At 47.3% G+C, this 27211-nt stretch overlaps 3 protein-coding genes across 3 annotated transcripts in view; 2 read left to right on the forward strand and 1 right to left on the reverse strand.

The window, feature by feature from the left end:
- The window catches only part of tango6 (transport and golgi organization 6 homolog), a gene marked incomplete at its 3' end in the record, with an annotated part of 8280 nt that extends 6684 nt beyond the window's left edge, over window positions 1–1596 (forward strand). Inside the window, exon 10 of the mRNA XM_080504826.1 lies at window positions 1566–1596. Within this exon, the coding sequence (XP_080360952.1) occupies window positions 1566–1596 (31 nt within the window). The remainder of the gene's footprint in view (window positions 1–1565) is intronic.
- A 4717-nt stretch (window positions 1597–6313) lies between these two features.
- acd (ACD shelterin complex subunit and telomerase recruitment factor) lies at window positions 6314–7737 on the reverse strand (the record flags this gene model as incomplete). The annotated part of the gene is made up of 2 exons (XM_080504827.1): window positions 6314–6446; window positions 6728–7737. The coding sequence occupies one exon, from the start codon at window positions 7735–7737 to the stop codon at window positions 6781–6783; it is 957 nt and encodes a 318-aa protein (XP_080360953.1). The 3' UTR covers window positions 6314–6446; window positions 6728–6780.
- Window positions 7738–9654: 1917 nt separating this feature from the next.
- gan (gigaxonin) lies at window positions 9655–24716 on the forward strand (the record flags this gene model as incomplete). Its single annotated transcript, XM_080504911.1, is given in 14 exon segments — window positions 9655–9758; window positions 10421–10663; window positions 10665–10678; window positions 11660–11774; window positions 12875–13225; window positions 16403–16471; window positions 16723–16874; window positions 18053–18174; window positions 18299–18411; window positions 19929–20078; window positions 20165–20301; window positions 22512–22646; window positions 23465–23574; window positions 24550–24716. Coding segments are annotated over 13 exon segments (1806 nt in total). The 5' UTR covers window positions 9655–9758; window positions 10421–10492.
- Window positions 24717–27211: the final 2495 nt, after the last annotated feature.

Below are 27211 nucleotides of genomic sequence, written 5' to 3' on the forward strand. Positions count from 1 at the left end.
TTAAGTTTGAATCTTTTAAGTTTGAATCTTTTAAGTTTGGACCTTTTAAGTTTGAATCTTTTTTAACTAAGTTTGGACTTTTTAAGTTTGGACCTTTTAAGTTTGAATCTTTTAAGTTTGAACCTTTTAAGTTTGGACCTTTTAAGTTTGAACCTTTTAAGTAGTTTGGACCTTTTAAGTTTGAACCTTTTAAGTTTGGACCTTTTTAAACTAAGTTTGAACCTTTTAAGTTTGAATCTTTTAAGTTTGAATCTTTTCAGTTTGAACCATTTTTAAACTAAATTTGAACCTTTTAAGTTGAATCTTTAAGTTTGAACCATTTTTTAACTAAGTTTGAACCTTTTTTAGATTCAATTCAACCCTTTTTTAAACTCAGTTTGAACCTTTTAAGTTGAATCTTTTGAGTTTGGACCATTTAAGTTGGACCTTTTAAGTTTGAACCATTTTTAAACTAAGTTTGAACCTTTTTTAGATTCAATTACAACCTTTTTTCAACTAAGTTAGGACCTTTTAAGTTTGAATCTTTTTTTAAACTAAGTTTGGACTTTTTAAGTTTGAACCTTTTAAGTTTGGACCTTTTAAGTTTGAATCTTTTTTTAAACTAAGTTTGGACTTTTTAAGTTTGAATCTTTTAAGTTTGAACCTTTTAAGTTTGGACCTTTTAAGTTTGAATCTTTTAAGTTTGAACCTTTTAAGTTTGGACCTTTTAAGTTTGAATCTTTTTTAAACTAAGTTTGGACTTTTTAAGTTTGGACCTTTTAAGTTTGAATCTTTTAAGTTTGGACCTTTTAAGTTTGAATCTTTTTTAAACTAAGTTTGGACTTTTTAAGTTTGAATCTTTTAAGTTTGGACCTTTTAAGTTTGAATCTTTTAAGTTTGAACCTTTTAAGTTTGGACCTTTTAAGTTTGAACCTTTTAGTTTGGACCTTTTTAAACTAAGTTTGAACCTTTTAAGTTTGAACCTTTTAAGTTTGGACCTTTTTAAACTCAGTTTGAACCTTTTAAGTTTGAATCTTTTGAGTTTGGACCTTTTAAGTTTGAATCTTTTTTAAACTAAGTTTGGACTTTTTAAGTTTGGACCTTTTAAGTTTGATTCTTTTCAGTTTGAAACCATTTTTAAACTAAGTTTGAACCTTTTAAGTTTGAATCTTTTAAGTTTGTACCATTTTTAAAACTCAGTTTGAACCTTTTAAGTTTGAATCTTTTAAGTTTGAACCATTTTTAAACTCAGTTTGAACCTTTTAAGTTTGAATCTTTTAAGTTTGGACCTTTTAAGTTTGAATCTTTTAAGTTTGAACCTTTTAAGTTTGGACCTTTTAAGTTTGAACCTTTTAAGTTTGAACCTTTTAAGTTTGGACCTTTTAAGTTTGGACCTTTTTAAACTAAGTTTGAACCTTTTAAGTTTGAATCTTTTAAGTTTGAATCTTTTCAGTTTGAACCATTTTTAAACTAAGTTTGAACCTTTTTTAGATTCAATTCAACCCTTTTTTAAACTCAGTTTGAACCTTTTAAGTTTGAATCTTTTAAGTTTGAATCTTTTGAGTTTGGACCTTTTTCTTGACCAGGTGTTTCGCTATCGGAGCCGAACGGCAGTAACTCTTCTAATAAAACAGATTCTGAGGATAAAGTGTGACGGAGGAGATGGACGGTGGACGATGTCTCCGGCGGTGGACGTTAGGGAGGGGATGGACGATGTCCCCGGCGGTGGACGTTAGGGAGGGGATGGACGGTGTCCCCGGCGGTGGACGTTAGGGAGGGGATGGACGATGTCTCTGGCGGTGGACGTTAGGGAGGGGATGGACGATGTCCCCGGCGGTGGACGTTAGGGAGGCGATGGAAGGTGTCCCCAGCACTGAGCCTTGAGGGACGCCACTGGACAGCGGAGCTCTTGTTCTTGACGACCTGTTGGCGGAACGTAAAGCAGATGTTGAAACAAAACAGCTGGAAGAAGAACAAAAAGAACCTGCGTTCTTCACGTTTCGGCGCCAAAATGTTCATTATTTGTGTTTCTAACGTCGAATTTGAGCAAAAGACGAGCCGAATTGTTTTCCAAAAGACGTTCGGTGACTTTGAAGGCGACTGGACTTTGGCGTGTTTCCCGGGCGACTCGGCTCAATTCCCTTACAAGGAAGAACCTCCGGGTTCCGCGGTGCTCGATAGTCAACATTTTCCTGTTTAGAGGATTAGAACAACTGTACAAGTGCGTCCAGCTGCTTCCTGCTTACATTATTCCCCCCCGACCGCCTCGCAGCACGTAAACTCTGCTTTACAAACCAGGCTGAAGTCCCTGCTGACGGTCCTCACCTTAGTGTGACGGGCGACCCGTGTGGCCTTCAGGGAACCTGGGATATCTGACACACCTCCTCGTTTGTTTATTTCTTTCTCTCTCAGATCGGATGTTTGTTCATTTTTCATGTTTTCTTTTGTTTTTAATCGCTTTATTACGGCGGCCCTGAAGTGCAAACCACAACAACAAATCACTAAACACAACAACAAATTGAAAAACACAACAACAAATTGAAAAACACAACAACAAATCTCTAAACACAACAACAAATTCAAAAACACAATTGCAAATTCAAAAACACAACAAATGAAAAAACAACAAATTCAAAAACATTAATTTGTGTTGTGTTTTTGAATTTGCAGTTGTGTTTTTTCATTTGTGTTGTGTTTTTTGATTTGTGTTGTGTTTTTTCATTTGTGTTGTTTTTGAATTTCCAGTTGTGTTTTTTCATTTGTGTTGTGTTTTTGAATTTGCTGTTGTGTTTTTTCATTTGTGTTGTGTTTTTTCATTTGTGTTGTTTTTGAATTTCCAGTTGTGTTTTTTCATTTGTGTTGTGTTTTTTGATTTGCAGTTGTGTTTTTTCATTTGTGTTGTGTTTTTTCATTTGCTGTTGTGTTTTTTCATTTCCAGTTGTGTTTTTTCATTTGTGTTGTGTTTTTTGATTTGTGTTGTGTTTTTTCATTTGTGTTGTTTTTGAATTTCCAGTTGTGTTTTTTCATTTGCTGTTGTGTTTTTTCATTTGTGTTGTGTTTTTTCATTTGTGTTGTTTTTGAATTTCCAGTTGTGTTTTTTCATTTGTGTTGTGTTTTTTCATTTGTGTTGTGTTTTTTCATTTGTGTTGTTTTTGAATTTCCAGTTGTGTTTTTTCATTTGTGTTGTGTTTTTTAATTTGCTGTTGTGTTTTTTAATTTGTTGTTGTGTTTAGTCATTTGTTGTTGTGGTTTGCACTTCAGGGCCACCGTACTTTATCGACATTTCTGTCACTTTGTTTTGAAAATACCGTCTTCCTGGTGGTTTCCGTAGCTCTTTTGCGTCTGTAAAGTAAAAGTGACGGTGTGAATTAGTTTTCCTGTCGTCACTTCTTATTTCTTGGTTTTCTCTGTTTTAATCAGTTTTATTTAGTTTTGTTTATTTTTTAATTGATTATTTATCACCTTTAATGTTCTTGTCATTTCACATTTTGACCTGGAACGTAAGAAAGAAGGACAATAAATGAATTTCTAGAGTTTCTGCTGTTCTAACCAGCTCATGTCGTCTCCTGCAGGCCTGACCTGTGATGCGTTCACTGCCCTCTGGTGGCCAGCGGGAGAACTGCAGCTGCTTCAGGGTGAGGAAACTGACAAATAGAGAAACTTTCATCTTGTTAGAAAACTATTATTTTGAAGGACACTTTAAGTGACTTGAACTGAATGTGGGTTTTCTGGCATCCGAGGATGTTTCTGTGTTTCGGGAAATAAAAACACCAAAGAAGAAGAAGAAGCTGAACGTATCAGTGAAATACTGAAACTGTTCTTAAGCGTCTTTCTTCGATTTTAAATATTCAACGTAAACAGTTTGAACCTTTTTTAGATGAAATATTGACGTTTTACACTAAGTTTTAACCTTTTTAGAACAAGTTTTAACCTTTTTTAGAACAAGTTTTAACCTTTTTTAGGACAAATTTTAACCTTTTTTAGAACAAGTTTTAACCTTTTTTAGAACAAATTTTAACCTTTTTTAGAACAAATTTTAACCTTTTTTAGGACAAGTTTTTACCTTTTTTAGAACAAGTTTTTACCTTTTTTAGAACAAGTTTTAACCTTTTTTAGAACAAATTTTAACCTTTTTTAGGACAAATTTTAACCTTTTTTAGAACAAGTTTTAACCTTTTTTAGAACAAGTTTTAACCTTTTTTAGAACAAATTTTAACCTTTTTTAGGACAAATTTTAACCTTTTTTAGAACAAGTTTTTACCTTTTTAGAACAAATTTTTACCTTTATTAGAACAAATTTTAACCTTTTTTAGAACAAATTTTAACCTTTTTTAGAACAAATTTTAACCTTTTTTAGAACAAATTTTAACCTTTTTTAGAACAAATTTTAAACTTTTTTAGAACAAATTTTAAACTTTATTAGAACAAGTTTTAACCTTTATTAGAACAAGTTTTAACCTTTTTTAGAACAAATTTTAACCTTTATTAGAACAAATTTTTACCTTTATTAGAACAAATTTTAAACTTTATTAGAACAAATTTTAAACTTTATTAGACCAAATTTTAACCTTTATTAGAACAAGTTTTAACCTTTTTTAGACCAAATTTTAACCTTTATTAGACCAAATTTTAACCTTTATTAGACCAAATTTTAACCTTTTTTAGAACAAATTTTAAACTTTTTTAGAACAAATTTTAAACTTTTTTTGACTCAGTTTTAACCTTTATTAGAAAAAGTTTTAATCTTTATTAGAACAAATTTTAACCTTTTTTAGAACAAATTTTTACCTTTTTTAGAACAAATTTTTACCTTTTTTAGAACAAATTTTACCTTTTTTAGAACAAATTATTAAACTTTATTATTACAAGTTTTAACCTTTATTAGAACAAGTTTTAACCTTTTTTAGAACAAATTTTAACCTTTATTAGAACAAGTTTTAACCTTTTTAGAACAAATTTTAAACTTTTTTAGAACAAATTTTAAACTTTTTTTGACTCAGTTTTAACCTTTATTAGACCAAGTTTTAATCTTTATTAGAACAAGTTTTAACCTTTTTAGACCAAGTTAACTTCTCTGAGAGTACGACCGTTCTTTATTAGTTTTAACGACTTACGGGACTCGGTATTGATGAGAACAAGTTCGGTTCTGTTCCGACACGAAGCTTTGATCTCTTTCAGACGACGTTCCAACAGGTTCTCAGACTGACCTCGCTCCAGTCGTTGCCATGACGACGCCAAGGTTCCCGATGATTCCAATCACTTTGTTTTTCTCTTTCAACCGACTGACGACGACGTTCACATTTCTTCATTTTTAATTGAGGCTGAACAACAATAAAGTCATTTATATGAAAAAAACAACAACAACAACAAAAGAAGCAAAGTTTCTCAGAAAGTTTCTCAGAAAGTTTCTCAGAAAGTTTCCAGAACACGACCGGGACTCGATTCACATAATTCACTAGTTTGACATCAAGTGTTGATTGTTTGTGGATTAAATGTCAACATGAAGCCAAAACAACTGAAGCAGTGTGGGTTCTGTTTGCCCTCCGGCTGGTCTGGCAGGCTCACTCCTCTCGTCTCACTCCTCTCGTCTCACTCCTTCATTTCACTACGAATCGCCGAACGAGGTGATTATTTAACGTTAGAGGAGCCGGGGTGGGGGGGGGGGGGGGGGGGGGCACCTGATTAAGTTGAGCCTGTAAGACCACACTGAGGGCACACAGAAGTTTTTTTCTTTTTTGGAGAAGAACTGTTAAGAAAACGACAGGTGGAGGCGAAGAACACACACACACACACACACACACACACACCACACACACACACACACACACACACACACACACACACACACACACACACACACACTAGCCACGCCCCCCGCCTGCTCGGGGGCCACCAGGTACTTGACGGCCCACGCCAGCGTGGTGCCGGGGAGGCGGAGCCTGCCGAGGTCCTGCAGGTTCCGCCCGGTCGGCCGGTACGAGTACGAGAACGGCGAGCCGTCGCCGTGCATGCTGGGAGGTGGCTTCACGCCGGCGGGGGCGGCGGGGGTGGGGGCGGGGCTGCCGGCGCTGTCCGGCACCGAGCCGCCGGCCGGGGAGGTGAAGAGCCAGGAGGGGGGCTGCCCTGGGACTCCCCCCTCCCCCTCCTCCTCCTCCTCCTGGAGGGGGGAGGAGGGGGAGGGGCTTCAGGCAAGTCCTCGCTGTGCTTCCTCTTCCTGGAGGAGGAAGAGGAGGGGGGGGAGGAGGAAGGCTGCTTCTGGTACGGCGGGAGGGAGGTGGATGCTTTGGAGCTGGAGGGCTGCAGGGTGGAGGGCTGCAGGGTGGAGGTCTGCGCGGCGGCGGCTCCCGGGTTGGGGTCGGCCTCGACGGCGTCCGGCGGCGTGGAGCGCTCCGGCGAGGAGTCGGAGGCGACGCTGGGCGGAGGAAACTGGTCCCAGGGGTCGGCCGGAGGAACGGCGTCCGTCAAACCTGCACCCGAAGAGAAGAAGACGGTCGCCATGACAACGGCGGCTGCTCAGTCACCGTGGCTGATGCTGCAAAGTCTCACGAGGTGGAACTTTTGTAAAAACGAAAAAAAAAAGACACGCTAACGCCACGAGCTAACGTTTGTAAGTTTGAACCTTTTTTAAAAAACGCTCAGAGGAAAAATGCAGCTTTTCTGAAACGCTACCGCCACAAGCTAAACGTTTTCCCGAAGCGGAGACGCCGTTTAATAAAGGTCGTCATGGAAACGGGGGGCCGACGCTCACCTGTCATCAGGTGCTCCGGCGACACGGCGACGCCCCCGGGGAGGTCCGGGGTCTCACGCAGTCGTTCCGCTGCCGGCGGCGGCCCGGCGAGACTCCAGTCCGCCGCCTCCACGGACGGCGGCGGCAGCTCCGCGACCTTTGACCCCGGCGGCTCCTCCTGCGACTCCGCGACCTTTTGACCCCGGCGGCTCCTCTCCGGCATGAGGAGGAACCTCGCCGGGACGCTGAAGCGCTCCTCCCCTTTGTAGCGGCCCCGGTCCCGGTCCCAGCCGGTGGCGTAGCCGGTCGGTGGCGGCGAGCCGCCGGCGGAGGTGGACGGCCGCGGGCTGACCGGACGCCCCCCCCGCCGCCAGACGGCGCCGCACGTCGTCCATCACCTCCCGCAGGCAGTCGTGGCGCCACTCCCCGAGCAGCTCGCTCAGCTCCAGGCCGCCCTGGCTCCGGGGGGGCTCCTCCTCCTCCTCCTCCTCCTCCTCGCCGCCGTCCCGCCGCGCCCGCCACGCCCGGTGGACGGCGGCGCGCACGGCGGGCAGCGTGCTGCAGCACGGCGGGGTCTCCCGCGCCGGGCCGCCGCCGCCACCGCCGGCGGCAGTGGTGGCGAGCTCGCCCACCGACAGGAAGAAGCGGCAGCGGCTCGGCTCGGCCGCGGCGTGGAAGAGCAGCCGGGCGTCGTGCAGGCACACGGTGGCGTGGAGGAGGCTCGCCAGGCGCTCGCGGTCCTCCCGCTCCTGCAGCCGCTCCCACGCCGCCGCCGTCAGCGCGGCGGGGATCTGCACCGCGCCGTCCGACAGGTGGAGCAGCCCCGGGGGGCCGTCCCACGCCGGGGCCTGCGACGGCGGCGGCGGCTGGGGGCCCAGGCCGACCACCTGGGCCCTCAGGCGCCGCCGCCCCGCCCCCTCCCCCTCCCCAAGCCCCTCCCCCTCCCGGGCGTCATGGCTCAGGATCAGAGCCTCGATCCAGGGACTCAGTCGACCGCGAGCCGGCCGGGGAACCTTGGCGCCGGCGTCCATCACCGCCGACACGCCGCCATCCGCCGCTGCGGGGAAACGAGGAAACGTGTGACTCGTCAATCAACGTTTCTTCTTCTTCTTCTCTTCCTCTCCGGTCAGTTTGTTCTTGGCTCCGCCCACAAACACCTTCTCAGTACTTCCTCTCACAGAGCTGCTCTGATTGTGGGAGGAATCAAAGGGGGGGAGGAGCCTACCTTGATTGTGATTGGCTGAAACCCCCTATATGACATCATATAGGGTTTGATTTCTGATCAGCTGCTTGTCTCTCTCTCTGTTTTAAAAAGTGTGTTGCTACGACACACTGTCTTCACCTCTGGGACGTCGTTCCAGACGTGAGACGAACTTTTATAAAGTGGATTTTATATAATATGAGCACTTTGATATACGTTGGAACCAAACAACTACAGAAAAACGACGTAATGTTGAAACAGTCGTCATGTTTCGTTCTTAATTTCAACCTCTTGGCGTTTTTGCGTCAACATATTAAAGTTTGACGTATTGAAGTTAACTTTTTGTTTATGTTTACCCATAAATCTTGCACTACAACAAAGGAAAACATTTGCGCGGAGCAAAAGTGTCGCGACCAAAGAAAATAATGTAAAATACCTCGATAATAACCGAATAACGTCCAGTTCAGTGTTTAGATTGTAAATATTTCCAGTATTTATTTATTTCTTCTCACGCAGACAAACAGATGAAACTCGAGCAGAAGCAAAACGACTCCTACAAATTAAGTGAAACGCAGAGTGACAGACTTTCAGTTTAAGACTCACCTTCGTCTTTGAGCCTTTGATCTGCAGATCAACTGCTTTTCGCTCCAGTTTCTCAGGAAGACTTGAACTTTAAGAATCCCTCGAGCTCTTCTCCCTGCTCCGTCTGCGGGTGTCACAAAGTTATGGCTCCGACGGGAAACACCCGACCGGAAGCGCCGGGGAACCGCCGCGCACGACGCTCCTGTACAATAAAAGCACCTCCGCCAGTGTTTGTATGGAAGTTATAACAGTGTAAATGTAGTAACTTATCATTTCAACACAAGACACTTAATGTGTTCTTTTAATTCCCGTATTTACATTAAGTGCAAGTTTATTACGCTTCTTGTTCTGACGCCATTTTAATCAGTGGTTTTCATTTTTAATATGGAAAACAACAAATAGATTTTATTCGAATTAGATATTTCCGATTCACTCTTCTTTACATAAGTAATCAAATTACATGTATGAGTTCAACTGAGATGGACAAGAACTTATTGAGGCTATTTTTTTTTTATTGTCTGAATTCACCTTATAATTCACATAAATGTCTCAATGTTTTATGCGTTCATATATTTAACCCCATCAATCATCAACTGAGCGAAACCAAAAATATATTGCGTTTTAGTTTCATCCTCAAATGTGGTATTTTATTTTTTAGAGACGGCGGAAACTGGGCAGCTGCGTCCAAATTTCTAAATGGCGTTTTAAAATAAAATACACTTTTATTCCGAAACATAAATGGATATTCTTAAATATTTTAGGATCATATAAGTCGACAAACGTAGGTTAATCTAATACATTTGTGAAATATATTAAATTACGGTTGAAATGAGAGATTATGTTGAAAAACGGGATATTTTCCAAAGTATTGGGACGCGGCCCAAACGCGCCTCTTCCGCCTTGCCCATGGTGCGTTCACTGCTCCTCGTGAAAGAAAGCGCTTCACGCGTCGTAATGTTGTCTTCCGCACCGACATTTAGTTAAACCCAGTAGATTTAAAACGTCGTCACGCGACGACTGTGACGACACAATGCCAAGTGAGCGTGTATCTGTATAGTCGCGTGTCGCTGTTATTTGTGTCCGTTTCGTTCAGGCGTTGTAATATTTCCCAGCATTCGTGAGACCGTGAAGGCAGCACCATACATGCCTTGGCGTCCAGTCCGCACATTTGTGTCCCGGAGTGATTCATGTTGTCCTGAGCAGAGTTTGGTCACACCTTGTGCCCGACAACAACAAAAAAACACAAATCACAGCCGCACAGACCTTCAGGTGAGAGACTCTGAATAAGAATTATTAAAATGACAAACAACTATTCGCAAGTTTGACCTCGTAAACAAAAGGGGCTGCGGTCTGCGTGCGTTGACGCGTTTGTTTTTATTTCCCCCATTTACCTGAGATTTTACCGCATTAAACTCACAAAAGTTACATTTTTCCACCGATTAGTTGCTGAATTGAGGGAAATGTTTCACTGTATTCGTCGCTGGAACTGTTGTTTACGTCTCCGCTGCTGTCGCTGCTCGCCCTGCCTTCACGTGCCAGACCTCGTCCAGAAATCAATCGATTTATCGATTTGTGCCTTGTTGCACCCCTACACGCCAAAAATGTCACATGAAACAAATACTAAGCGATTCACTACTGTTTCACACCCCTTTCGGCTTTAACTCCTTTTGCTTGGCGGAATTAGATTTAGTACATTTTATAGAAACATCCGTGTGTGTCACTGTATTAAAGGTGTCGCTTGCTAGGCTAAGAAGTCGCGTACTCGGGGATTATTACATCCTTTAAAAGTAAGAATAATGCTTATGATGTTATTTTCTAAAGCCGAATTAACAAATGCTCTCCGTTATTCCGTTTTCTGTTGTCAAAGTTGAAGTTACGTGGCTCCTATTTGAACACGAGCGTGTTTATTGCATTCCGCCCACATTTCGCAGGGACTTCCGCCCGAGGCTCTGCGTTGACAGGTGAGGAGTTCCAGAGGGGGGGGGGCCGTCCCAGGCTCAGACATGCCCGACTCCGTGTCTGGTGACTCCGGCTCGAAGGTGTCGGACCCGCAGCACTCCCAGAGGCTCCTCCGGGTGCTGCGCACCTTCTGGCAGGAGCAGAGCTTCCACGACGCCCTGCTGGTGGTGGACGGGGAGGAGCTGCCGGTGCAGAAGAACATCCTGGCGGCGGCCAGGCCCCTACGTCAGGTCAGCTGACCACGCGGGGCGCGCAGTAATCTGATTACTTGTCAGAGATAGCTTTCTCGTGTTTTACCCGTTTCCATGGAAACGGAGTCACGCAGCGTTTTCCAAAAGTAGCGTTTTTCTTCGGTCTCCATGGAGACCGAAGAAAACTTTTTCAAAAACTTTTTCAAAAAGTTTGCATCCCCCCCCCCCCCCCCGTTTCCATGGAGACACACCAGATTCGTTTTCGAAAAGTTCCACTTGGGAGCCGTTTCAAGAACTTGCGTTTCCAACGGGCCCCCCGAGCAGCGTCGTCATGGAAATGGATAAAACAGTCGCAGCATTTTCGAAAAGTAGCGTTTTATTCGGTTTCCATGTAGACGGAATGGGAGTGTTTTCAAAAAGTTTGCATCCCCCCCCCCCCCCATTTCCATGGAGACACATCGGATTGGTTTTCGAAAAGTTCCACCTTGGGAGCCGTTTCCAGCGGTCCCCCGGGCAGCGTCGTCGTGGAAACGGATAAAACAGTGGCAGCGTTTTCGAAAAAGTAGCGTTTTCTTCGGTTTCCATGGAGACGGAATGGGAGTGTTTTCTAAAAGTTTGCACCCCCGCCCGTTTCCATGGAGACACATCAGATTCGGTTTTCGAAAAGTTCCACCTTGGGAGCCATTTCCAGCGGCCCCCCGGGCAGCGTCGTCGTGGAAACGGATAAAACAGTCCTGGCGTTTTCGAAAAAGTAGCGTTCTCTTCGGTTTCCATGGAGACGGAATGGGAGTGTTTTCCAAAAGTTTGCATCCCCCCCACCCCCCGTTTCCATGGAGACACACCAGATTGGTTTTCGAAAAGTTCCACCTTGGGAGCCATTTTCAAGACGTTGCGTTTCCAGCGGCCCCCCGGCAGCGTCGTCATGGAAACGGATAAAACAGTCGCAGGGTTTTCGAAAAGTAGCGTTTTCTTCGCCCCCCCCCCCCCCCCCCCCCTCACACTTCTGTTTCCCGCCCCCAGAACCAAGCTGAACTACAACCCCCCCAAGGAGGACGGGTCCACGTACAGGATCGAGCTGCAGGGCGTCTCCATGGCGACCATGAAGCAGATCCTGGACTACATCTTCAGTGGAGAAGTGAGTGTGGAACCTTGAGGAACCAATCCTCTGGACGGAAAGCTCCGCCCTCATCTCTGATTGGCCACACTAGTGGACACGCCCACTTTCATCATCGCGTTCACGCCTTCAGAAGATTCTAGAAAGTGTCTGATTCTGGTTTCCTTTAACGTCTGGGAACGCCTCCAAGCCCCGCCCCCTCAGATCAGCCTGATGTTCTGTGTTTTCTGGCCCCGCCCCCTCACATCAGCCTGATGTTCTGTGTTTTCTGGCCCCGCCCCCTCAAGTCAGTCTAATTATTCTGTGTTTCTGGCCCCGCCCCCTCAGATCAGCCTGATTGTTCTGTGTTTTCTGGCCCCCGCCTCCTCAGATCAACCTGATGTTGTTTTTAAGCCCCGCCCCCTCAGATGAGCCTGATTGTTGTGTTTTCTAGCCCCGCCCCCTCAAATCAGTCTAATTATTCTGTTTTCTGGCCCCGCCCCCTTCAGATCAGCCCGATTGTTCTGTGTTTTCTGGCCCCGCCCCCTCAAGTCAGTCTAATTATTCTGCGTTTTCTAGCCCCACCCCCTCAGACCAACCTGATGTTGTTTTTAAGCCCCGCCCCCTCGGATCAGCCTGATTGTCCTGTGTTTTTAAGCACCGCCCCCTCAGATCAGCCAGTTGTTTCTGGCCCCGTCCCCTCAGATCAACCTGATGTTCTGTGTTTTTCTGGCCCCGCCCCCTCGTATCAGTCTAACTATTCTGTGTTTTCAAGCCCCGCCCCCTCGTATCAGTCTAACTATTCTGTGTTTTCTGACCCCCCGCTCCCCAGATCAGCCTGATTGTTCTGTGTTTTTAAGCCCCGCCCCCCCAGATCAGCCTGATTGTTCTGTGTTTTCAAGCCCCGCCCCCTCGTATCAGTCTAACTATTCTGTGTTTTCTGACCCCCCGCTCCCCAGATCAGCCTGATTGTCCTGTGTTTTTAAGCCCCGCCCCCCCAGATCAGCCTGATTGTTCTGTGTTTTCAAGCCCCGCCCCCTCGTATCAGTCTAATTATTCTGTGTTTTCTGACCCCCCGCTCCCCAGATCAGCCTGATTGTCCTGTGTTTTTCTGGCCCCGCCCCACCCGCCTCCCCCCACAGATCAGCCTGAGCGAGGACACCATCCAGGACATGGTCCAGGCCTCGGACCTGCTCCTCATGACCGACCTGAAGTTCCTGTGCTGCCAGTTCCTGGAGGGCTGCATCACGGCGGAGAACTGCGTGGGCATCCGCCTCTTCTCGCTGCACTACTGCCTCCACCACGTCCACCACGTCGCCACCGACTTCCTGCAGACGCACTTCCGCGACGTGGCGCTGACGGAGGAGTTCCGGGAGCTCCCGCCGGCCCGGCTGTGCGAAGTCCTGTCCACCGAGAAGCTGAACGTGGGGAACGAGAAGCACGTGCTGGAGGCCGTGGTGCGCTGGTTCAGCCACGACCCGGAGGGGCGCCGGGTGGGTGGAGTGTCCATAATATAGATCTGGGGGCGCCCGCCTGCACCGCTGGAAATGTAGATAATATAGATCTGGGGGCGCCCGCCTGCACCGCTGGAAGTGTAGATAATATAGATCTGGGGGCGCCCGCCTACACCGCTGGAAATGTAGATAATATAGATCTGGGGGCGCCCGCCTCCACCGCTGGAAATATAGATAATATAGATCTGGGGGCGCCCGCCTGCACCGCTGGAAGTGTAGATAATATTGATCTGGGGGCGCCCGCCTCCACCGCTGGAAGTGTAGATCTGGGGGCGCCCGCCTGCACCGCTGGAAATATAGATAATATAGATCTGGGGGCGCCCACCTGCACCGCTGGAAATATAGATAATATTGATCTGGGGGCGCCCGCCTCCACCGCTGGAAGTGTAGATCTGGGGGCGCCCGCCTGCACCGCTGGAAATATAGATAATATAGATCTGGGGGCGCCCGCCTCCACCGCTGGAAATATAGATAATATAGATCTGGGGGCGCCCGCCTCCACCGCTGGAAGTGTAGATCTGGGGGCGCCCGCCTGCACCGCTGGAAATATAGATAATATAGATCTGGGGGCGCCCGCCTCCACCGCTGGAAGTGTAGATCTGGGGGCGCCCGCCTGCACCGCTGGAAATATAGATAATATAGATCTGGGGGCGCCCGCCTCCACCGCTGGAAATATAGATAATATAGATCTGGGGGCGCTCGCCTCCACCGCTGGAAATGTAGATCTGGGGGTGCCCGCCTCCACCGCTGGAAATATAGATAATATAGATCTGGGGGCGCCCGCCTCCACCGCTGGAAATATAGATATGGGGGCGCCCGCCTCCACCGCTGGAAATATAGGAAATATAGATATGGGGGCGCCCGCCTCCACCGCTGGAAATATAGATAATATAGATCTGGGGGCGCCCGCCTCCACCGCTGGAAGTGTAGATCTGGGGGCGCCCGCCTGCACCGCTGGAAATATAGATAATATAGATCTGGGGGCGCCCGCCTCCACCGCTGGAAATGTAGATCTGGGGGCGCCCGCCTGCACCGCTGGAAATATAGATAATATAGATCTGGGGGCGCCCGCCTCCACCGCTGGAAATATAGATAATATAGATCTGGGGGCGCCCGCCTCCACCGCTGGAAATATAGATAATATAGATCTGGGGGCGCCCGCCTCCACCGCTGGAAATATAGATAATATAGATCTGGGGGCGCCCGCCTCCACCGCTGGAAATATAGATAATATAGATCTGGGGGCGCCCGCCTGCACCGCTGGAAGTGTAGATAATATTGATCTGGGGGCGCCCGCCTCCACCGCTGGAAGTGTAGATCTGGGGGCGCCCGCCTGCACCGCTGGAAATATAGATAATATAGATCTGGGGGCGCCCACCTGCACCGCTGGAAATATAGATAATATTGATCTGGGGGCGCCCGCCTCCACCGCTGGAAGTGTAGATCTGGGGGCGCCCGCCTGCACCGCTGGAAATATAGATAATATAGATCTGGGGGCGCCCGCCTCCACCGCTGGAAATATAGATAATATAGATCTGGGGGCGCCCGCCTCCACCGCTGGAAGTGTAGATCTGGGGGCGCCCGCCTGCACCGCTGGAAATATAGATAATATAGATCTGGGGGCGCCCGCCTCCACCGCTGGAAGTGTAGATCTGGGGGCGCCCGCCTGCACCGCTGGAAATATAGATAATATAGATCTGGGGGCGCCCGCCTCCACCGCTGGAAATATAGATAATATAGATCTGGGGGCGCTCGCCTCCACCGCTGGAAATGTAGATCTGGGGGTGCCCGCCTCCACCGCTGGAAATATAGATAATATAGATCTGGGGGCGCCCGCCTCCACCGCTGGAAATATAGATATGGGGGCGCCCGCCTCCACCGCTGGAAATATAGGAAATATAGATATGGGGGCGCCCGCCTCCACCGCTGGAAATATAGATAATATAGATCTGGGGGCGCCCGCCTCCACCGCTGGAAGTGTAGATCTGGGGGCGCCCGCCTGCACCGCTGGAAATATAGATAATATAGATCTGGGGGCGCCCGCCTCCACCGCTGGAAATGTAGATCTGGGGGCGCCCGCCTGCACCGCTGGAAATATAGATAATATAGATCTGGGGGCGCCCGCCTCCACCGCTGGAAATATAGATAATATAGATCTGGGGGCGCTCGCCTCCACCGCTGGAAATGTAGATCTGGGGGTGCCCGCCTCCACCGCTGGAAATATAGATAATATAGATCTGGGGGCGCCCGCCTCCACCGCTGGAAATATAGATAATATAGATCTGGGGGCGCCCGCCTCCACCGCTGGAAATATAGATATGGGGGCGCCCGCCTCCACCGCTGGAAATATAGGAAATATAGATATGGGGGCGCCCGCCTCCACCGCTGGAAATATAGATAATATAGATCTGGGGGCGCCCGCCTCCACCGCTGGAAGTGTAGATCTGGGGGCGCCCGCCTGCACCGCTGGAAATATAGATAATATAGATCTGGGGGCGCCCGCCTCCACCGCTGGAAATATAGATAATATAGATCTGGGGGCGCCCGCCTCCACCGCTGGAAATATAGATAATATAGATCTGGGGGCGCTCGCCTCCACCGCTGGAAATGTAGATCTGGGGGTGCCCGCCTCCACCGCTGGAAATATAGATAATATAGATCTGGGGGCGCCCGCCTCCACCGCTGGAAATATAGATATGGGGGCGCCCGCCTCCACCGCTGGAAATATAGGAAATATAGATATGGGGGCGCCCGCCTCCACCGCTGGAAATATAGATAATATAGATCTGGGGGCGCCCGCCTCCACCGCTGGAAATATAGATAATATAGATCTGGGGGCGCTCGCCTGCACCGCTGGAAATATAGATAATATAGATCTGGGGGCGCCCGCCTCCACCGCTGGAAACATAGATAATATAGATCTGGGGGCGCCCGCCTCCACCGCTGGAAATATAGGAAATATACATATGGGGGCGCCCGCCTCCACCGCTGGAAATATAGATAATATAGATCTGGGGGCGCTCGCCTCCACCTCTGGAAATATAAATAATATAAATATGGTGGCGCTCGCCTCCACCTCTGGAAATATAAATAATATAAATATGGTGGCGCTCGCCTGCACATCTGGACGTGTGTAACTGTCTGGTCTTTCCTCAGGTCCACATGAAGGAGGTGATGGCGGCGGTGTGGCTGCAGGGTTTGGACGTCAGCTACCTGAGAGAGCAGGTAAAGAGGCCTGATTGTGGGAGGAGTCAAAGGGGGGGAGGAGCTTAACCTGTGATTGTGATTGGCTGAACCCCCGATGACACGATATAGGGTCTGATTTCTGATTGGCTGCTTGGAGCAACACACTTTCTAAAAGAGAGAGAGAGAGAGAGAGGGACGACACACTGTCTTCACCTCTGGGGTTCAGCGAAGTCACACGGTTGGTTCTGCTGCGTACCCGCTGCTCAGTGTGACCGCTGCTGTTGCTGCAGACGATGGGCGAGCCTCTGATGAGGGAGGTGATCCGGGACTTCTGCCAGGCGGAGCTGAGCCAGGGGCCCCTGAGGGGCCAGGCCATGCTAGCCGCCTTCAAGCCCCGCGGCTACTCCGAGTGCATCGTCATCGCCGGGGGAGAAGATCGCAAGTACGACGCCGCCGCCGCCGCTTTCTAACCCGCTTCCCTCCGGTTGGTCCGGACGCCCCCTGGTGGCGGCTCGTTCAGTCAAAAATGTGTTCCGCACAAATCTTCGTCCGCCGGAACGTCGGGGTTTTTGTTCTGCATTTTGGCGTCCGTTTCCATGACGACGCTGAAAACGCAACGTCTTGAAAACGGCTCCCAAGGTAGAACTTTTCGGAAAACGAATCTGGTGTGTCGCCATGGAAACAGGGGTGGGGGGGATGCAAACTTTTTGAAAACACTCCCATTCCATCTCCATGGAAACCAAAGAAAACGCTGCGACTGTTTTATCCGTTTCCATGACGACGCTGCCCGGGGCCGCTGAAAGCGGCTCCCAAGGTGGGACTTTTCGAAAACGAATCTGGTGTGTCTCCATGGAAACGGGGGGGGGATGCAAACTTTTTGAAAACACTCCATTCCGTCTCCATGGAAACCGAAGAAAATGCTACTTTTTCAAAACGCTGCGACTGTTTTATCCGTTTCCATGACGACGCTGCCCGGGGCCGCTGAAAACGGCTCCCAAGGTGGGACTTTTCGAAAACGAATCTGGTGTGTCTCCATGGAAACGGGGGGGGATGCAAACTTTTTGAAAACACTCCATTCCGTCTCCATGGAAACCGAAGAAAACGCTACTTTTTCAAAACGCTGCGACTGTTTTATCTGTTTCCATGACGACGCTGCCCGGGGGGGCCGCTGAAAACGGCTCCCAAGGTGGAACTTTTCGGAAAATGAATCTGGTGTGTCTCCATGGAAACGGGGGGGGGGGGGTAAACTTTTTGAAAACACTCCCATTCCATCTCCATGAAAACCGAAGAAAACGCTACTTTTCGAAAACGCTGCGACTGTTTTATCCGTTTCCATGACGACGCAACTTCTTGAAAACGGCTCCCAAGTTGGAACTTTTCGAAAACTAATCTGGTGTGTCTCCATGGAAACGGGGGGGGAGGGGGGGACTTTTTGAAAACACTCCCATTCCGTCTCCGTGGAAACCGAAGAAAACGCTACTTTTCTAAAACGCTGCGACTGTTTTATCCGTTTCCATGGAAACGGGTAAAACGTGAATTTGGGGTGAAACACGAGGAGTTATTTCTGACAGTAATCAGATTACTGCTCTCGTGTCTTTCGTTTCGTTTCGTTCTCAACAGAACCAGGAAGCCGACGGCGGCGACGCGCTGCATGTGTCCGCTGTACGACTCCAACCGGCTGGCCTGGATCAGCCTGGAGCCCATGAGCAAGGCTCGCATCAACCACGGCGTGGTGGCCGCCGGTCAGTAGTACCGCCGCCGCCGCCGCCGCGGGAAGTCGTCCATCATCAGCAGCTTCTCACAGGGTGTGTGTGTGTGTGTGTGTGTGTGTGTGTGTGTGTGTGTGTGTGTGTGTGTGTGTGTCAGAGGGCTTCCTGTTCACCCTGGGCGGGACGGACCAGGACAACCAGGTGCTGGACGGCGGGGAGAAGTACGACCCCGACGCCAACAGCTGGAGCGCCATCGCCCCCATGCTGCAGGTGCACACACACACACACACACACACACACACACACACACACACACACACACACTCGTCTGATTTTTCATAAAATAAACTAAAATAAAACGAGTAAAAGGTGATTTCAGCAGTGGTTTGGGAGGAGTTCCGCTCGCGACCAGCAGGGGGCAGCAGAGCAGCAGAGAATCTCACTTCCTGTCTCTAAGAATAAAATGGAAATTAATAAACAAACATCAAGATTCAAGCACATAAATACAAATATAATCAAGAGCGAATGATTCAGTTCCTTATTTAAGGTCATAACAAAATACATATTTAAATGTTTATACGAGTATTAAACTTTTATATTTAGATATAAAAATACTCTGAGCTGCTGCTTTTGGAATTAATTCGTTTTTAGAAATACTTTAAGTGAAAGTTGATTAAAAAGTAAAATACAATTTTGACCTGAATAAAACCTGAATAAAATATATAAAAATAACACGATGGATAAAGTCTGTATAAACCCAATGATTAAGAATATATAGAAAATATATCAAAAGAAATAACTAATAAATACAATTTTTAAATGATTACAAGTTTTATTTTTTAAATGAGTTGACTAATGTGTTTAAATGAATTAATGATTTTTTTATTTGAACATGTTATTTCGTCGTAATTTCGTTATTAATTTGTCGTTATTTCGTCGTTATTTCATTGTTATTTCGTCGTAATTTCGTTATTTGTCATTATTTCGTCATTATTTCGTCGTTATTTCGTCGTTATTTCGTCGTAATTTCGTTATTAATTTGTCGTTATTTCGTCGTTATTTCGTCGTAATTTCGTTATTAATTTGTCATTATTTCGTCATTATTTCGTTGTTATTTCATCGTAATTTCGTTATTAATTTGTCGTTATTTCGTCATTATTTCGTTGTTATTTCGTCGTAATTTCGTTATTAATTTGTCATTATTTCGTCATTATTTCGTTGTTATTTCGTCGTAATTTCGTTATTAATTTGTCATTATTTCGTTGTTATTTCGTCGTAATTTCGTTATTAATTTGTCGTTATTTCGTCATTATTTCGTTGTTATTTCGTCGTTATTTCGTCGTAATTTCGTTATTAATTTGTCGTTATTTCGTCATTATTTCGTTGTTATTTCGTCGTAATTTCGTTATTAATTTGTCATTATTTCGTCATTATTTCATTGTTATTTCGTCGTAATTTCGTTATTAATTTGTCGTTATTTCGTCATTATTTCATTGTTATTTCGTCGTAATTTCGTTATTAATTTGTCGTTATTTCGTCATTATTTCGTTGTTATTTCGTCGTAATTTCGTTATTAATTTGTCATTATTTCATTGTTATTTCGTCGTAATTTCGTTATTAATTTGTCGTTATTTCGTCGTTATTTCGTCGTTCTTTTGTTGTAATTTCGTCGTAATTTCCTCGTTATTTCGTCATAATTTTATCGTTATTTCGTGGTTATTTCATCATTATTTCCTCGTTATTTCCTCGTCATTTCCTCGTCGTTCCCTCGTTCTGTGCGCTGTCAGGCCCGTCAGAGCTTCGGCGTGGTGGAACTGGACGGTCTGATCTACGTCCTGGGAGGAGAGAGCGACGCCGCCGAGCTGCTGACCGTGGAGGCCTACGACCCGCACTGCAACTCCTGGAGGGGCCAGACCAGCATGACCATGGTCCGCAAGGTAACACACACACACACACACACACACACACACACACACACACACACACACACACACACACCGTGTCTCTCTGTCGCCCCCTGCAGGTCGGCTGCTACGCCTCCATGAACAAGAAGATCTACGCCATCGGCGGCGGCTCGTACGGGAAACTCTTCGACTCCGTGGAAAGTTTTGACCCTAAAACTCAACAGTGGACGGGACTGTGTCCTCTGAAGGAGAGACGGTGAGGAGGAAGATGCTCTATAATCTGTGTTAGAGGAGGAAGATGCTCTATAATCTGATGTTAGGAGGAAGATGCTCTATAGTCTGTGTTAGAGGAGGAAGATGCTCTATAATCTGTGTTAGAGGAGGAAGATGCTCTATCATCAGTGTTAGAGGAGGAAGATGCTCTATCATCAGTGTTAGAGGAGGAAGATGCTCTATAATCTGGTGTTAGAGGAGGAAGATGCTCTATAAACTGGTGTTAGAGGAGGAAGATGCTCTATAATCTGGTGTTAGAGGAGGAAGATGCTCTATAATCTGTGTTAGAGGAGGAAGATGCTCTATTTTCTGTGTTAGAGGAGGAAGATGCTCTATAATCTGGATTAGAGGAGGAAGATGCTCTATAATCTGGTGTTAGAGGATGAAGATGCTCTATAATCTGGTGTCAGAGGAGGAAGATGCTCTATAATCTGGATTAGAGGATGAAGATGCTCTATAATCTGGTGTCAGAGGAGGAAGATGCTCTATAATCTGGTGTCAGAGGAGGAAGATGCTCTATAATCTGGTGTCAGAGGAGGAAGATGCTCTATAATCTGGTGTCAGAGGAGGAAGATGCTCTATAATCTGGTGATAGAGGAGGAAGATGCTCTATAATCTGGTGATAGAGGAGGAAGATGCTCTATAATCTGATGTTAGAGGAGGAAGATGCTCTATAATCTAATGTTAGAGGAGGAAGATGCTCTATAATCTGGTGTTAGAGGAGGAAGATGCTCTATAATCTTGTGTTGGAGGAGGAAGATGCTCTATAATCTTGTGTTGGAGGAGGAAGATGCTCTAAAATCTGGTGTTAGAGGAGGAAGATGCTCTATAATCTTGTGTTAGAGGAGGAAGATGCTGTATGTATCTTTCAGATGTAATTTTCACAGTGACACTCCAGTCACTGTAGCAGTGTTGGTAGCAGTGTAACAGTAATCTATTACAGTGGGATTACAGAGTACTGCAGGGTGAAGTTCAGCCTCGTGTTTGTTGCTCAACAGGAAGTGAAAGTTGCGTCGGCGTGGAGCTGCAGGGTTTCAGAGTTTCAGAGTTTCAGGAGGAAACGAGTCGACTTCTAATCCAAACCGTAAAGATTATAATCTCAGTGTAACTTCACTGTGTAACTGTAATCTGTTACTACTGTAACAAGTGGAGTAAATGCCACTCATGAGCTAATCCAGCTAGTAACTAGTTACTTTTCCAGTTGAATCAACTAGTAACAGTAACTAGTTACTTTTCCAGTTGAATCAACAAGTAACAGTAACTAGTTACTTTTCCAGTTGAATTAACTAGTAAGAGTAACTAGTTACTTTTCCAGTTGAATCAACTAGTAACAGTAACTAGTTACTTTTCCAGTTGAATCAACTAGTAACAGTAACTAGTTACCTTTTCAGTGTAATCAACTAGTAACAGTAACTAGTTGCTTTTCCAGTTGAATCAACTAGTAACAGTAACTAGTTACTTTTCCAGTTGAATCAACTAGTAACAGTAACTAGTTACCTTTTCAGTGTAATCAACTAGTAACAGTAACTAGTTGCTTTTCCAGTTGAATCAACTAGTGACAGTAACTAGTTACCTTTCCAGTTGAATCAACTAGTAACAGTAACTAGTTACCTTTTCAGTGTAATCAACTAGTAACAGTAACTAGTTACTTTTCCAGTTGAATCAACTGATAACTAGTTACTTTTCCAGTTGAATCAATTAGTAACAGTAACTAGTTACTTTTCCAGTTGAATCAACTCATAACTAGTTACTTTTCCAGTTGAATCAACTAGTAACAGTAACTAGTTACTTTTCCAGTTGAATCAACTCATAACTAGTTACTTTTCCAGTTGAATCAACTAGTAACAGTAACTAGTTACTTTTCCAGTTGAATCAACTAGTAGCTTTATTTTCTCGAAGTAACTGTAATCCAATCCTGCCACTACAGTAATACTTCTTGTCAATATCAGCCACACTGAGGGAGATTACCAAATACAATGCAAGCGCTACATTACAAAGTAACTAGTACTACTAGCAGTACTACTTATTTCAATAAGTAATATGTAACTGTAATCTAATAGTACTGCAGCACGTCGTTCAGACTCCTCTGGGGTTAGTTTGACCGAGGGGTTAGTTACCTTCCTCTGGCAGTAGCTGGTATGGTAGGACTCTGGTAACTATGGAGAAGTAACTAGTAACTGTAATGGGATCCAGGTTCGGCTCGGTGGCGTGCGGCGTGGGCCAGGAGCTCTACGTGTTCGGAGGCGTCCGCAGCCAGGAGAGCGAAGACGCCGCGCAGCGACAGATGACGACCTGCAAGTCGGAGTTTTACCACGACGAGATGAGGAGGTGAGACGCTGCAGTACCAGGTGCTACCAGCAGGGGGAGGCGACCTGCAGTACCAGGTGCTACCAGCAGGGGGAGGCGGCAAGACACTGCAGTACCAGGTTCTACCAGCAGGGGGAGGCGGTGAGACGCCGCAGTACCAGGTGCTACCAGCAGGGGGAGGCGGTGAGACGCTGCAGTACCAGGTGCTACCAGCAGGGGAAGGCGGTGAGACGCTGCAGTACCAGGTGCTACCAGCAGGGGGAGGCGGTGAGACGCTGCAGTACCAGGTGCTACCAGCAGGGGGAGGCGGTGAGACGCTGCAGTACCAGGTGCTACCAGCAGGGGGAGGCGGTGAGACGCTGCAGTACCAGGTGCTACCAGCAGGGGGAGGCGGTGAGACGCTGCAGTACCAGGTGCTACCAGCATGGGGAGGCAGTGAGACGCTGCAGTACCAGGTGCTACCAGCAGGGGGAGGCAGTGAGACGCTGCAGTACCAGGTGCTACCAGCAGGGGGAGGCGACCTGCAGTACCAGGTGCTACCAGCAGGGGGAGGCGGTGAGACGCCGCAGTACCAGGTGCTACCAGCAGGGGGAGGCGGTGAGACACTGCAGTACCAGGTGCTACCAGCAGGGGGAGGCAGGCACCTGGTACTGCAGAACAGCTGCAGTACCAGGTGCTACCAGCAGGGGGAGGCAGTGAGACGCCGCAGTACCAGGTCCTACCAGCAGGGGGAGGCAGCCAGCAGCACCCAGAACAGCTGCAATAGGGTTAGGACTGGGACCATGTTGGGGACCAGGACCAGGACCAGGTGGGGGACTGAGACCTGCCTTGTGTTGCAGGTGGATGTTCCTGGACGACCAGGACTTGTGCACCCAGACCAGCTCGTCCTTCGTGTACGGGGCCGTCCCCATCGGGGCCAGCATCTACGTGGTGGGAGACCTGGACACGGGTCAGTACCTGCACCCACTGGGGGGGGGGGGGGGTGTTTATCTCACACACACACACACACACACACACACACACACACACACACACACACACACACACACACACACGTCATTTTTCAGACTTAATCTGGGACATAAGATGTAAAAAGTTCTGGATTCATTTTGATTCTTTTGCAGGAAGTTTTTCTTCTAATGAACAAGTGATTCATTAGAAGAAATGATTCATTAGAAATGATTCGTTAGAAAAATTATTCATTATAAGAAATGATTCGTTAGAAGAAGCGATTCGTTAGAAGAAGAAGTGATTCGTTAGAAGAAATGATTCGTTAGAAGAAATGATTCGTTAGAAGAAGTGATTCGTTAGAAGAAGCGATTCGTTAGAAGAAGCGATTCGTTAGAAGAAGCGATTCGTTAGAAGAAGAAGTGATTCGTTAGAAGAAATGATTCGTTAGAAGAAGCGATTCGTTAGAAGAAGAAGTGATTCGTTAGAAGAAATGATTCGTTAGAAGAAGTGATTCGTTAGAAGAAATGATTCGTTAGAAGAAGAAGCAATTCGTTAGAAGAAGAAGTGATTCGTTAGAAGAAATGATTCGTTAGAAGAAAGACTCGTTTGTACGACGACGTTTCAGTGAAAAACGTAAAACCTTCTTGCTTCTGGAAACGCAACTTTTTGAAAACGCTCCGTCTCCATGGAAACAAATTGAAACCTAACTTTTCTGAGGCCCTGAACTGGGTCCTGGTCCAGGTCCTGTACAGGTCCTGGTCCTGGTCCAGGTTCAGGTTCAGTGTTTCTGAATATAAGAATAGCATTTTTTTCCCCCCGAGTCGTTTCCGTGGAAACCCGAACCATTTCTGAAACGAAAAAACCCACAAAAAAACCCACTGCGTCTTTCACTGTACGCCGTCGTGTGAAGGAAGAGCGCCACCCTGCCCCCCCCCCGCCTCACGGTCTGACTCCCGCTGTCGCCGCCCTGCAGGTGCGAGGTTCGACTACATCCGGGAGTTCCGGCGCAGCTCGGGGACGTGGCACCGCACCAAGGACATGCTGCCCACCGACCTCTGCAGGACCGCCTGCGCCACGCTGCGCCTTGCTAACTGCCGCCTGTTCCGCCTGCAGCTCAGCCAGGGGCTGTTCAGGATCTGAACTGGTGGGGGGGGGGGGGGGTGTTTAGGATCTGAACTGGTGGGGGGAGGGGGGGGCTGTTCAGGATCTGAACTGGTGGGGGGGAGGGGGGGGGGGGGGGGGTGTTTAGGATCTGAACTGGTGGGGGGAGGGGGGGGCTGTTCAGGATCTGAACCGGAGGGGGGGTGTTCAGGATCTGAACTGGTGGGGGGAGGGGGGGGTGTTCAGGATCTGAACTGGTGGGGGAGGGGAGGGGGGGGTGTTCTGGATCTGAACCGGAGGGGGGGTGTTCAGGATCTGAACTGGTGGGGGGAGGTGTTCAGGATCTGAACTGGTGGGGGAGGGGAGGGGGGGGTGTTCTGGATCTGAACCGGAGGGGGGCTGTTCAGGATCTGAACTGGTGGGGGGAGGGGGGGGGGTGTTCAGGATCTGAACTGGTGGGGGAGGGAGGGGGGATGTTCAGGATCTGAACTGGTGGGGGGAGGGGGTGTTCTGGATCTGAACCGGTGGTGGGGGGAGGGGGGATGTTCAGGATCTGAACCGGGGGGTGGGGGGAGGGGGGGGGTGTTCTGGATCTGAACCGGGGGGTGGGGGGAGGGGGGGTGTTTGTCTGGGATCACCACCATGTTAGCACGCCGGTACCTAGAACCTGCTGGAGGCCTCGGCAGACACACAAACACTAAAGTAATAGATTACTGAGGATGAGTCTGGGGGTCGGGGGGGGGGTGGGGGGGTCGGGGGGGTCGGACCTTCTGCTCTCTGACTCGACGGGACGACGTCGTCTGATCAGATCGTTTTTTAATATATTTCTTGTGGGATTCTGTGATTTTTAGCTTTCAGTTCATTCCTGGTCAGAAGTTTACGTTCCGTGGTTCGGTTCCATGGTTCCGTGGTTCAGTTCCGTGGTTCGGTTCCATGGTTCGGTTTCGTGGTTCGGTTCTGTGGTTCAGTTCCGTGGTTCGGTTCCGTGGTTCAGTTCCATCAGTTCCTCACTGCTGCCACCCGCTGCACCAAGGGGACGTTACACTCACTGTTTGTTTTTTAAAAATAGAATAGAAAAATTCCAAACGTCTGTAAGAAGAGCGGAGGAAATAAAATCCTTTGAAGAAACGTTTTCCGGTTCTGGAAAAGACGCGAGGCGACGGCGTGGATCACGTGAACGCTGCTTTAGACGCGTTTCCCAGAATGCATCAGCAGAGGCGATTGGTCAGACCTGTGAGCTCCCATCATCCAGCTGAGCCTGTTGGTGAACCGCCAGCGGCTAACAGCTAGCGGCTAACAGCTAACAGCGCCACAAACGGCTACAAAAGCTAAAAGGATTTTTTTTTTTTTTTTTTAATTAAGTGAAAAGGATAAAAGCCAAAATAAACGACTAAATTACTTAATGTTGGCCAAACAAGTGAAATTATTCAAATTGCTAAAATGATTTTGTGGCGTTTTAGAGTCGTTTTAGACGACGACGTTGCTCAGAGTCACGGAAATGTTTGAAAACGTCTCCCAAGGTGAAACTTTACAAAAATACTCTGCGTCCGTCTCCGTGCAGCTTTTTCAAAATATTATTAAAATTATTATGTTTGTTGGATTTTCACACTAAAGCGTTAAGCGATAAGACAATAAAAGGTGAGCGTCTCTCTGTCGTCGTCTCTCACTGAGGAGTCTAGAGTAGTAATAAACGTAGAGCTACAGTCGGTAGAGCGCAGCATCACCAACGCCACATTTGTTTGTAGAACCAAGTTAGCATCACTAGCATGTTAACCGTTAGCTCATGTCGATGCTAACTAGCCTGTCGGGTAGCTACATCACTGTGAAACACTGAGCGTCTCCATGGCAACAGACACTGATCTCCTTTGATCTCCTCCATCAGGAGGAGACGGTATGGGACAGTTGCTGTAGTTTTTATTTTATTTTATTTATTTATTCAGAAACATTTAGTCGTTAACGTCCTAAAATCTGTTGATCCTTGACGACAAATCATCTCTGAAGATTTCATGGAATTCAGGTGAGACGTCTTAATGAAATGTTGGGCAAATAGATCAAAGCAAACTGATAAATAAATAAATGTATGCAGATGAAAACAAAACCTTCTCGACCAACTCTGTTGGCAAAGTTAAATATATATAAATATATATATATATATATATGTCATCAGTGAAGATGAGTTTCCTGTCCTGTCTTGTGCTCAGTGTAATTCGATTGGGTGTTTATTTCCCGGGTCTGTCCACAAAGTGGCGGCGCCGCTCGGCGACCTTTGACCCGGCTTTACGGCGGTACGGTTTTGGCATCTCGTGACCCCGTTTGTTCTCGTGGCGAGTTCCAGCTGCCGCTGTCCGTCCGGCGCTGTTGACTCAGACACGCCTCCAGCAGATCTCAGGCTGGACGGCGAGCGGCAGCCCAGAGCGACTCGGGAACAATAGAACCTCCGGAGGGGGGAGGGGCACCACCGCCACGTTCTAGACGGAACAGCTCCGTCACTTCTAGTTGGACAAATACAGATCTGCCCAAAGTCACGCTTCAAG

This window comes from Blennius ocellaris (assembly GCF_963422515.1).
Source record: "Blennius ocellaris genome assembly, chromosome: 11".
Taxonomy (NCBI): domain Eukaryota; kingdom Metazoa; phylum Chordata; class Actinopteri; order Blenniiformes; family Blenniidae; genus Blennius; species Blennius ocellaris.